Here is a 13,375-nt window from a genome sequence, read left to right on the forward strand (position 1 = left end):
GACGCTAATTCCAGAGACACCATAAACATATCCATGTTAAAATGAGTAGTAGGTTAATACCTGGGGCAAGGACGGCGGAACTAGTGCCGAGGTTACGGGCAGTGGAAGTGGAAGCCTTTATCTTGCACCCCTCTAAGGGTCTTCATGGCCTGTACGGAGATGACTTAATGTTGGATAAGACACACTTGAGGTCTGTGATCCCCACATACCCCTCCACATTTCATACCTCCGTTCTTGAACGTTCAAGTAACTACACAGAGGGCACAACCCTGAAACACGACTTGGAATTAAGGTGTTGGTAGACCACTTCCGTCACATTCTCTCCACTTCCTCTTCCTTTGTTTCAACGGTTCTTCATTAGCACTGCTTCCTAAAACAAGTGACCAACCGCTCAAGATATGCCTGAGTCTCAGTGGCTTTCATTTGCGGAGCGTGGACTTCAGTCTGGCATTCCTTCACCTTACCTGGAACGGCCTCATTACCTCCCGACGCCGACGCTATTAGGTCTGCGAGCCTTAGAGATTTGTACGCCCCCCCACATCTCTTATCTTTCTCTTTAGAATTCCATAATTTGTTTTTTAAATCATCCGACGTTCAAATTTATTTTAGTCTAAATACAACATTATTATATACAGGGTGTACCAAAAATCGACGGCCAAAATTTAGTAATAGATTCCTCACATACCGAGCTCGATAGCTGCAGTCGCTTAAGTGCGGCCAGTATCCAGTAATCGGGAGATAGTGGGTTCGAGTCCCACTGTCGGCAGCCTTGAAGATGGTTTTCCGTGGTTTCCCATTTTCACACCAGGCAAATGCCGGGGCTGTACCATAATTAAGGCCACGGCCGCTTCCTTCCAACTCCTAGGCCTTTCCTATCCCATCGTCGCCATAAGACCTATCTGTGTCAGTGCGACGTAAAGCAAATAGCAAAAAAAAAAAAAAAAAGATTCCTCACACAGAGAGAAGAAAAAAGTATACAACATGGGTCCGGAGACGTATACTTGCAGGTTTACTCAAACTTTTGTATATTTACACCGTACGTCTGTAACGGCAGCTGAAACAGTTTGAACATGTATCGGAGAAAATGTTCAAAGTGACGACCTTCAGCGTGAATACAAGCCTCCGCTCGTCGTCGCATGGAGTTACGCACGCGATCAAAATGGCTGGTATAGTGAGTACTGCCTGAGAGGTTGTCACAATGCGCTCATATAAAGTAGCTTCATCAGGAACAGGAGTCGCATACACGAGGGACTTCACGTGTCCCACAGGTAAAAGTCCAGGGAATTCAAGTCAGGAGAGCGTGGTGGTGGCCAAGCAATCGGTCGTCCTCAACCTATCCACTGCTCAGGAAAATGGGTTTGCAGGTACCTGCGGGCAGCAGACTGAAATGTGATGATGATGATGATGATGCTTGTTGTTTTAAGGGGCCCAACATCTACGTCATCGGCCCTGATGGTACGAAATGAGACGAAATGCAATGACAAAATAAAAATCCCAAATCCTCCACTGACCAAAATTCAAAGCGTGAGGACGAAAAATGAACGGATGGATATGGATTTAAAACTATCAATGGAGCCGACGCGCAATGCCTCAGTCTCATAAACTCACGAAAACAATAGTAATACTGACCAAGGGACTACTTCTATAGCTCAATACTGAATCGATGATGCTTACAAGCTAAAGGGGTCCAAAATATAGGACATCGGCCTCTCATAATGGTACTTATCGCTTGGAAAGTAGAACCATGGTTTTTGACATGGTGCGGTACTAATCAAATGTACCGTAGACTCGCGGTATTCCACACATTATAGTACTACTGACAGGTAATGAAATTCACCCATGTAATACAGACCTATGGTGTTTCACACATAGCGGCGCCATTTACAGGCAACGCAAACCTATAGTTTTCATCACATAAGTGTACTAACCACAGGGACTCGCACTATCCCGTGGTGTTCCTTATATAGTGGGTACTAATCATAGGCAAGCCAGAACCCTGGTGTCGCTCATATAGTGCTACTAATCAGAGGTACCGTAAAAGCCTGACCGCACGGTGCTCCTGATTGCTACTAATCACAAACCTATTTGGTACCTAACATAGTAGTACTACGCGCGAGTAACAGCGACCCATGGTGTTCCCCGCGTAGTGGTACTAACTACAAGTAGTTTCATGGTTCTAATTGGATCATCCCTTGGTCGCCCCTTTTAGTCGCCTCTTACGACAGGCAGGGGATACCGTGGGTGTATTCTTCGTCTGCGTCCCCCACCTACAGGGGGTTGTGTGTTTGGTCCGCGAGAGGTATTTTATTTCCCTCAAGTCCACCGGCAAGTCGGTTAGGACCCCCTTATCCGCCACCTGGGACGCGCCACGTGGGAGTATAACCTCTCCCCCTGCTACGCCTGCGTAGTAGGTTCGTGGAGACTGAAATGTGCGGGAGCACTATCTTGCATGAAGAACATTTGTCGACGGGATGCAAGTGGCATGTCTTCCAAGTAATCAGGCAGTGCAGTACGCAAGAAATTCGTGTAGTTCTGTCCAGTAAGCCTATTCAGAAGAACGTAGCGTCCCAACAAGGAATCACCAACAATGCCTGCCCAGATGTTAATGGTGAACTTCTGTTGATGAGACGATTGGATGATTGCATGAGGACATGTAAATTATTACTAAAGTTAATTTTTGGTACACTCTGTATATATAAAATTATTTTCCTCACACACTTCAATTTATATTGGACTCCCATACAGTGAGTCCTGGTAAGGTTAGGTTTCACATACAGATATTATTTTTGACTGCCTTTTTTAAAATCGGAAGTACGTACTTTGGATATATCGCCAAATTTGATAACTTAAGTGCCTTATAATAATAATAATAATAATAATAATAATAATAATAATAATAATAATAATAATAATAATAATAATAATAATAATAATAATATAATAATATTTTTACGTCCCACATCCCACTTTTACAGTTTTCAGAGACGCCGAGGTGCCAGCATTTTGTCCCAGTAAATCTACCGACACGAGGCTGGCGTATTTGAGCACCTTCATTTACCACCGAACTGAACAAGAATCGAACCTGGCACGATGGAGTCAGAACGCCGAGCTACTCAGACAGGCTAAGCGCCTTCTACTTATTGCAATAATAAGTCCAGTGTTGGTTAAATAGTTGCTGGTGGTGCTAATATACGAAGTTTTTAATAAGAAGTAAAAGGGGACAGGCCCTATGCCGAGAATTTATTTATTTATTCGTGTCAGAAGTACAAAATATGAAACATGAAAACATAAAAAAGAAGCATGAACACAAGTACACAGATATATGTTCATCAAATGACTTCAAACAGTTCCCGCCCAAAACTTGGCCACTTCGAGAGCACTTGAAGTAGTTTGAGGCAAATCACTCATTGTACATCTGGATAGGTACAACGGACAACATAAGAGATTTTTTGTTGTTCAAAATTCGCCAAAATCAGATAGAAATGTCTTGGTCGGAAAATGCGACTTATATTAGTTGTCCCTTGTTTCTACAACTTCAGTTCGCAGTCTGCTTTTTTTTATTTTTTATTTTTTGCTAGTTGCTTTACGTCGCACCGACACAGATAGGTCTTATGGCGACGATGGGACAGGGAAAGGCTAGGAGTGGGAAGGAAGCAGCCGTGGCCTTAATTAAGGTACAGCCCCAGCATTTGCCTAGTATGAAAATGGGAAACCACGGAAAACCATTTTCAGGGCTGCCGACAGTGGAGTTTGAACCTACTATCTCCTGAATACTGGATACTGGCCGCACTTAAGCGACTGCAGCTATCGAGCTCGGTTCGCAGTCTGTTAAGGGACCTCCAGATAGGCCAGATCTCTGTGCTAGGAAGCTCTTTCGTGGTTTTAATCTCGTTTCAGCAGGTTGATATCCGTTAAGTGGATGTGAGGTCATAGTAGCTTACTTTCTCCTTTCATTGTTGGCAGCCACTACCCTTCTGATATCAGATGGAGCAATCCCACTTTATTGATGGGACTTGGCCCCAAGCAACCTGAAATAAGTTTGCAACTCTCGTTTGAGGCAACAGCAACCTGTTTTGCATACCATACAGGACAGGCATATTCTCCTGCTGAATACCAGTCTGTTCTCGCTGACCTAGCGAGCGCGTCGGACGTGTTTGTCGTAGTGTGGTAAGGAAGTTACGAGTCCCGTTGTATTGGTCATGTTCAGAATTTTGCAAATAGTGACTTTGTTACCAATTCCCGGCAAGGTGCTTCTACAACTTGGCATCAATAACCAGACAAATCAATATGACAGAAATCGAGCGAAAAAATACCATTTTGATTAGTGCCATTGTACGCAATATTCCCCGACCTGCACCGTATGAAGTTCACGACTGGATATTCGACAACCTAAAACTTGAGGAAAATGAGATCGGAATGCTACAGCTCAACGGCGTATCAAGGCAAATCATTGTTAAATGCAAGAATTCTGAAGCATCGGACCGATTGCTCCAAGATTATTCAGGTGAGCAGACCTGTATTCATGGTAATGGTTTCCGATGTAAAGTGACTGTAGACTCTGCCGGCCTAGGTACCAAATTGGTTAGGACTTTCAACTTACCGATAGAAGTTCCACACAGAGTAATTTCAGATCGGATTGGTAAATACAGTACAGTGCTTTCCATTAATGATGAGACCTGGGGTTCAAGCTTTCAATATCAAGTAAATAATGGTGTCCGAGCAGTTAAAATCATGTTAAAACAGCATATCCTTCCCTATATTGATATCGGCAGTTTCCCAACTTCAATCAGCTACGAAAGCCAGCTTGATATGCAGTGAAACAGGTCATCTGAGAGGACAGTGCCCCGAAAGAAAACGCCGGTCGAGGTCGATGCCCCGACCTGGGCAACACTAGCGAGTGGCAAACTACCGACCAAACGAGTTCCCTTATCGGCTGCCCAACTCACACTAGAGGACAATATCAACAACACATACAGGTGACACAGTATTAGAGTTCACACCACAAGGGCGCACTAGCCCTAGCATCTTGGAAGGGTGTAGTGTCCATCTGATGAACCCACTGCTACACTGGGGCGAAACGCTGGTAATTTCACGATTGAGGAAGCCTAAAGAGATTAAATATTATTACAGAAAGGGTCTGAATTTACATACTTAGGAAGCAAAATCACGAGTGAAGGGAAAAGTTGTCGTGAGATATTGAGTAGGACTGCTCAAGCTAAGAATAATTTTAATAAGAAGAACCTGTTAACAGCAAACAAGCTAAGTCTTAATGTGAGGATACCCCTGTGTGGAGTTTTGCTTTATATGGAAGTGAAACTTGGACATTGGGTGAAAGAGAAGACAAAGAGACTACTTGCATTTGAAGCTTGGTCCTATTAGGAGATTACTGAAAATTAGTTAGACAGAAATGGACACGAATAAAGAAGTGCTTAGAAGAGCAGGGGAGAGAAGATGAAGTGACAAAAATAAAAAGACGGCGGGATCATCTAATGGGCCATATACTTAGGCATGATGGGTTATTGAAGAAAATAATAGAGGGTTCCATAGAGCGAAAGAATGGTATAAACGACGATCACCATTAGAGCACACGACGCCAATATTAGATGACATGAGATGCTATTCCTGCACGAAATGCAAAGGGAAGCAACAAAACATGAAGAATAGAGAGCTGTTGCCAACCAGCCTCACGGATGATGACTAGAAAGAGAGAGAGAGTTTTAATACACCTCATCAAAGAGCATGGAATCATTTGAATTCCAGTCTGGATTGTAAACTGGAAGTTTACATTTCTCTATTCTCCTTAAATAGAACTGTGACAAGTGACGAAAGGTGATTATGCGTTAATCCGTGCCGATCTGAATCATGAGTAGATGCTGATAACGACACAAAACACCTGGTAAAAAATGGTAGTATTCACTATTTCTTCTTGAAATGTGGCGAAATCATTAATAATCAAATATTACGCTTTAAGCTTAAGACTGGACAACGGAGATGGAGTTATACTGCTTCAGGAGAACATGAACGTCTTTTATAATGCATTCCAAAAAAGAACATGCAACATCCTCAAGGACAATGTAATTTTATTCACAAGCGGTGTAGTTCATCATTGCGGGAGTAAATGGTTACAAATTCAGACCAAATGAAATGCATGTCACAGTAAAGGGTGCCCGAACAGTCGCATCAGCACACAGTGTATACCCACTTCGGCGACAATGCAGGCATGTATTCGCGCATTCAAACGATCATAAAGGTGCCGAATGCCATCCTGCGATAGACTGTCCCAAGCATCTTGCACCTTTTGATGCAATTCGGCTCATGTCCCATACGTGTTCAATTGGTGAGAGATCCGGTGATCTTGCTGGCCAGGACACTTGTTGTACAGCACGTAGAATACGCTGCGTCGCTGTCCTGCTGAAAAAGCACATGACTCTCCTGTCGAAGAAACGGCAGTAACAAGAGGACAACAACCTGTGCAATGTAGCGAGCAATGGTTACGTTACGCTGCAGAAACAGCAACAGTGACAGCGAGTTGTAACTGATGCCCCGCCCCCCCCCCCTGGACCTGGGTGTCGTGGGTAGTAACTGTTTACTCCGTATTCGTGCACGTCCATCACTTGCGTACAGACAGAACCTACTCTCATCACTGAAGACAACAGAGCGCCATGTGACCGAATTTCGTTCTTGCATGATGTTGTTCTATCGACCACCGCTGCTCACACGATGAGTCGATCTTGACGTGCGTCTGTACTACTCGGACGTCCGGAGCCTGGTCTACGGATGTGAGGATGATCCACAGAACACTGCTGAAAGCAGCCACACAACGTGTGCAGCAATCCGTTGATACGTCCACCCAGCAACCCCCTGGCCCACAGTGCGACTCCGTTCAAATGGCTGCAGTTGTTCAACAGGACCACGTATTCGTCGGCGGGGTATGGTTGTTCCCTAGAATGAAAGTTGCAAATACTGTTCACCTCTAACCTCAATACAGTTACCGCCTGCAGAGTGCGCACGGACAGGCCTCCTGAGCGCCATCTGATCGCCGATGTCCGTGACCACTAACACAACAACTCCTCAGTGTCACTGAACACATTCCTTGAGGATGTAGCATGCTTTTCTTCAGCAGTGTATTTAGATGAACTTCGGTGGCGGGAAAACGTTTTGATATTGACGTAGACGTTAAAGACTGTTTCGAGGAACTCCTTGCATCCCTGTAGGTGCCCTTCTAAGAAACGGGCATGAATGCACTGGTGGTGAGTATTAGTAATTGAGAACTGGTAGCAAGTATTGTCCAGTGAAAATGAAAGACTTCCTAGGCCTCGAATGCTCTAATACCGTCTGGGTCGGAAAAGAACAAGAGTTGACCAAGGGAGGTCGGACAGGATAGACGAAAGTGAGGAGCCTGGCACAAGTAAGTGGAAGCAATGCCAGAACTCAGCTAAGGGCCCCGTGGTCGCCAATCCACACTCCAAAGTTGAGAGCCCCTTGGGCCCCTTTTAGTCGCCTCTTACGACAGGCTGGGGATACCGCGTGTGTATTCTACATGTGCGTCCCCCACCCGCAGGGGATGCACAACATCTTGCTCGATATTTATAGATTTGTTTTGTTGCAATCCACTGGAATATTTCTCACTATAATGCTTACTTTATAGACTGTTTATATGTGGTTGACACTATAATCCTTTCGAGGAAAGTTACACGATCCCTCATATCTCACATCTTTCGTGACATTTACTATGTACAGCGTCTTAAGTTACATTGCAGGAGCATACATAACAATAATTATTATTATGCTATATAAAATAATTATTGCTAAATAAAGTAAGAAAATATTAAGGCTGTGAATCATTTAAGGACTTACAGAAGGCTACTTTTATTAAGACTCCTCGCTCCCTAAACTTGTTTTAGTGAAATTGCAGTGAACAAGTACAGTAAAACGTGTGTAAGGTGTGAGCTGGTTCCGGTCAAGCAGGGAATCATGTTACACAAAAAATATTGCACATTATATTTTAAAGCAAGTGAGAACATAAAAATTACAATATTTTACTGAACTACAGCTTGTACACATATTTATACTTTAAGTCCAATACGGCCGAAATGAATATGTGAAACTGTGAGAATTCCACCAGTACTCCTCGACAGGAAAATACCATGTTTCTTCATGGCAAAGATATGCAACTTGTATCCTATATTCCTAAGAAGAGGAAGATTTTCCTAATGCATCAAGGTAAGAACATCGATGAGACAACCACGTGACTTGAGCAAACAGGAAGTCATTCCGTTTTACAACATGACAAAATGAGGAGTATTTGGAGTCTGGCGTTTAGCGCCACAGGCAAGAAGAAGTTACCCGCGGCTCGAAAAGGTCTGTTGCTATGGCAACGAAAACAACGATGCAACATGGGTTGGCTTGCCATCGGTCACTTTTGTGATATTATTCAGAGTGGTACTGTGCTAGCTGTGTTAGTTGTTGTTGCTTTATGTATTTACGTGTTTGTTTTCTGAATATTAATTTCGTTGTTAGTTCAAGTTTTCGTGAGTTAATCAGTGGTTAGTTGTACAGTTCTCTTCTATATTGAACATGTGCATTTGTCGAGGTTATTGTCAAAAACTGATGATTTTGTTGGTAATTATGAAATATATTTATCGGCAATTACTTAAATTAGTAGAATTACTAGCACGATCTTAGGAACGGGTCAACATCTATTCAATTGCATTAGGTCTACATGAAAGGGTGGCATGCCGCAGATGGAGGTAACTATGACAACGAAGCGTACTTCGTAGTTACTGCTTTCGTCGCTCAAATGTCAGACTCCAACTCCCATGGGCCCAACTAGAGATGTTGTCGATTGCTTGAAAAGCCTGTATACTGTCGTCAGAGAAACTGAAAGATGGCCACTGAGAATCTTCTATACTCTGGTTGTTAATGCCGGGTTGAACAGTTACATCATAGTGAAATTCAACACAGACAATAGAGCGCCAAGAAGGAAGAACGTTACGTGAAAACGTTACCATCCGAGCTTCGTAACTCACATATCGCCAAAAGAGCTCCTACTACCACGTGTATGCATTTTTTTTCGGTTTTTTGTGGTAAACAAAACATGTAATATTCAAGAGATATTCATTTTTTTGTTTATTTATAATATTGGTCATCTGCTTCTACACACTTTAAGTTATGAATACCATACCAGAAAACTGCTTGTCTTTTGCGGCAAGCCATTCGTCAAGCCCTTTTCCAACTTCCTCGAAATTGGTGAAGTGCTGCTCTGCGAGCGCGTGCCCCACTGAACGATACAACACAGACGCTAGTGTTTGGCGGACTCAACTTGTGTGTTAATGTCAGACGTACAAACTGACGTATGTGTCAAATTCATTCGCTGTATACTGTTCGCTGGCGCCATCTCTTAGTGAAACCAGAAAAGACGTATGCAAACACCTGGTATATTACGTCTCCAGATCCAAAGGGTATTAGAAAGCCAACAGCGGGACGGGAGAAAGGTAGAAGTGTGACTTTACTGTATCATACTGTGGAGACTGGTCAGTAGCTATTTGCAAAGAACACACCGCAGCTGTGTTGTGCTTCAAATGCAAATGCAGACTGCTTGACGAGGAAAATGACCAAGTATGAAAACCAAAGCTGGCGGGTAAAGAGAAAAAGTGCTCAATGTTTAGAAATATTGTGTATTTTCTAGTGAGCAGTGTACTATAGCAATGAAATATTATTGTGAAACTGCATTGAAGTTAGGCGTTTTATATGATTGTTGATTCCTTATGTGGTATTTTACACGAAATGCAAGCAGTCAATCAAGGTGAGGAAATATTTCACCCGCGACCCCTAATGTTACAATATTATTGCACGTATATTTACTGAATTGCAGTGCTTTTGATAAAATGTACATGTATTCTTTATTTTTCCGGCAACGGTATTTTTTCTTACACGGACATCTATATGTATAATATAAGAGTTTACCGAGCTCGATAGCTGTAGTCGCTAAATCGCGGCCAGTATCCAGTATTCGGGAGATAGTGGGTTCGAACCCCACTGTCGACAGCCCTGAAGATGGTTTTCCGTGGTTTCCCATTTTCACACCAGGCAAATGCTGGAGCTGTACCTAATTAAGGCCACGGCTGCTTCCTTCCCACTCCTAGCTCCTTCCTGTCCCATCGTCGCCGTAAGACCTGTCTGTGTCGGTGCCTCGTAAAGCAACTTGCAAATATATATATATATATAAGAGTTTTGTCTGTACATAATTCTCAGAATTAAAAAGAATAGTATTTCTGTATCGGTCGTGTTCACAGTAACAAGGAAATGCACTTTTTAATATTCCGTCCTGTCTGTCTGTCTGTCTGTCTGTCTGTCTGTCTGTCTGTCTGTCTGTCTGTCTGTCTGTCTGTCTGTCTGTCTGTCTGTCTGTCTGTCTGTACGCGCATCACGAAAAAATGGCGGAAGAGAATTTAATGAAAATCAGTATGTAAAGTCGCGAAATAAGGCGCTACAATCTAGGCTATAAATCATTTTATTTAGGATGAGTGAAATGGTAGTTTATGGGAAGGCCTACAATTCAATTATTAAAAATCTACGTTATCAGTGGTCCTATCGATAAACACTATATAACGAAAGTTATATAGAATCAAATTTCCAGTCATTTATGTCTTATAAGTTTTATCGTACCGGCTATGATAATAGAGATATTCACTAATTTCGATTTTATGTTGCTAAGTCCATTTCAGAGCCGAGCCATGAGAAAATGGGTGAACGGAATTTAATGAAAATCGGTATGTAAAGTTGGGAAATAAGGCACTACAGTCCAGGCATAAATAACTTTATTCACGTTGAATGAAATGGTAGTTTCGGGGAAGGAACCATAAATTTAGTATTTAAATACCTATGGTAAAGTTATTGTCTTATTCACAGTGTGTACAAGACTTCATCTAGGATTCTGTGTGCAATTTAGAATTCCGCAGTGAAGCACGGGCACACCATCTAGTTTAAAATATACTTCAGTACAGTTAATTAAATGATTACTGATCCTGTTGAAACAAATATTTATATAGCATAACGTACTTGAGTTAACGAAAGTGAGGGAAAAATCTCGCCGGCGACCACTGCCGGGTTAATTCTGAGATCAGAATATATTTTTCGTTATAGATGTATTTATTTATCGTAAGGCTTTTTTTACCGGGAATGTCCGGGGACATGTTCGGCTCACCTGGTCCAAGTCTTTCTACTTGACTCCCACAGGTGACCTGCGCGTCTGGATGTGGGATGATTATATTGAGGTAGAGAGAAGGTATCGCCACATAGCCTATTCCTGTGGAATAAAACCAAGGGGCCTGCTTAAAGCTTTACGTCTCCATCCGACGGAGGAATCACCATCAAGAGCGTCATATACCCTTACTCCATATGAACACTGCGGAGAGGTTTGCAATTCAATCCAGGATTTTATCACGCAATCTAGTGATAAGAAATTCTATAGGCTTACCACCACTGCTCCTACCCTGCCTGCCGGTCAACATTCTGATGGTGAACATTTTTTTCGACCAACGGGACTCGAACCGGCTAACCACGGTGCAGACCATACAGGCTTGACGCCTTAAAGATATTCACCACCGGCGGGCTATTACAGAGGTGATTTCACTTTACTCGAGGGCAAAATACCTGGAGAACGCCCTCATGGGGACCAGGAAACACATTCATGAATTAGTTCTACCGCCCTAAAAAAATATGAAGAAGTTAAAAGTTCAGCGCAAGATAGATTCATTTGGAGAAGACTCATCGTAGGGACAAACCAGTTGTAAGATTCAATACAATATTATGACTCAATTGTTATAACAGAGCTAGTTGGCCGTGCGGTTAAGGTAGCGCAACTCTGAGCTTGCAGTCGAGTGATAGAGGGTTCGAATCCGAAAGTCGGCAGCGCTTAAGGATTTCCGTGGTTTGCCATTTTTACATCAGGTAAGTGCTGGGGCTGTACCTCAATTAAGGCCATCCCATCCTTTCGTCGACGGAAAGAGACACCATCTCTTGTAAAATAATGATTTTCCTGCAGGAACATTATTATTATTATTATTATTATTATTATTATTATTATTATTATTATTATTATTATTATTATTATTATCAGATGCAAAAAAAGACCAGAAAACCGATCACGCTAAGCTCACTTAGAAGTTGTCCATTTACTTTTTTTTTTTTTTTTTGCCAGGCAGCCTTGAATTGTTCTATCATCGTAGTTCTTCATTCTTCTGTCCACTTGGCTCCTGTCTTCTTCTTGTGATTTCTCTCTGACTCGACTTCCCACTTCCTGATTTTCGTTCTGTAGCAGGTTCGGTCTGTGATATCGTCCACTTTGATTCCTGATTTTTCCAGGTCTTGGCGTATTTCCGAGGTCCACCTATTTGTTTTGATGTTTTCTGTTGCCTCCAGTAAGATTCTTTTGTCATTCTGTTTTCTGAAAGGCGTTTGATGTGTCCGTAAAATTTCAGGCGTATTTTTCTGATGTCCGCAGCTAGGTTTGAGAGCTCCTCGGTTTTTTTTTTGTACGAGATTGCAGTTGGTATCCTTCGTCAGTCAGTTTTGGGCCGAAAATTTTTCTGATGATTTTACGCTCCTTTTTCAGGATGTCATCGAGTACTGTTTTCCTGTGGAGATCCACTGTTTCACTCGCATATAGTATTTCAGGTTTGATCATGGTGTGTAATGTCGAATTTTGGTGAATATTGAGATGTATTTATTGATGTAAATGTTTTGCGTTCGGCCGAGGGCTCTCTTCATTTTCTCGAGGGCCTTCTGTTCTTTTCCTATTGGTACTACAATTTCTCCGAGATATCGGAACTCAGTTACTTTTTCGATTGTGCCAAATTTCGTGTTCAAATTCTGGAGGTTGCAGTGGTTGCACATGACCTCTGTTTTTGATAAGGGGATTTGTAGGCCGAATTTTTCTGAGCATTTCTTGGGGGTTTCGATTTGGCCCATTGCTTGTTGTTCGTTTATTGCGAGGATCGCGAGATCATCTGCGAAAGAGAGACAGGAGATTTTTACATGTTTCCTTGTCATACTAAATGGTTGCCAATTTCCTTGAGCTTTTAGAGCTTGTTCCCATTCTCTCATGATTTTGTTCAGGGCTATGTTAACGAGTAGTGGGGGAAGTCCATCTCCTTGTCGGACACCGGTTTTAATCTGAAAGGTTTCATATATATTTCCCATGAATTTTACTTAGGAGGTTGTGTTGGAGAGAGTTGGTCTGATGAATTTTTGAGTCTTGTTGTCCAGTCCGTATTCGCTAAGAGTTTAGAAAAGGGATTGTCGTTCAATGGAGTCTTATGCTTTTTGGAAGTCCACGAAAGTGCAGATTGTGGGTTGTTTTCTGGTGTGTCGT

At 42.4% G+C, this 13,375-nt stretch overlaps 1 protein-coding gene across 1 annotated transcript in view; it reads left to right on the forward strand.

Moving 5' to 3' along the window:
- The first annotated feature begins 1,198 nt into the window (after nucleotides 1-1,198).
- The window catches only part of gcm (glial cells missing), an 80,873-nt gene continuing 68,696 nt past the window's right edge, over nucleotides 1,199-13,375 (forward strand). Inside the window, exon 1 of the mRNA XM_068227381.1 lies at nucleotides 1,199-1,364. Within this exon, the coding sequence (XP_068083482.1) occupies nucleotides 1,199-1,364 (166 nt within the window). The remainder of the gene's footprint in view (nucleotides 1,365-13,375) is intronic.

This window comes from Anabrus simplex, chromosome 4, assembly GCF_040414725.1.
Source record: "Anabrus simplex isolate iqAnaSimp1 chromosome 4, ASM4041472v1, whole genome shotgun sequence".
NCBI classification, from domain to species: domain Eukaryota; kingdom Metazoa; phylum Arthropoda; class Insecta; order Orthoptera; family Tettigoniidae; genus Anabrus; species Anabrus simplex.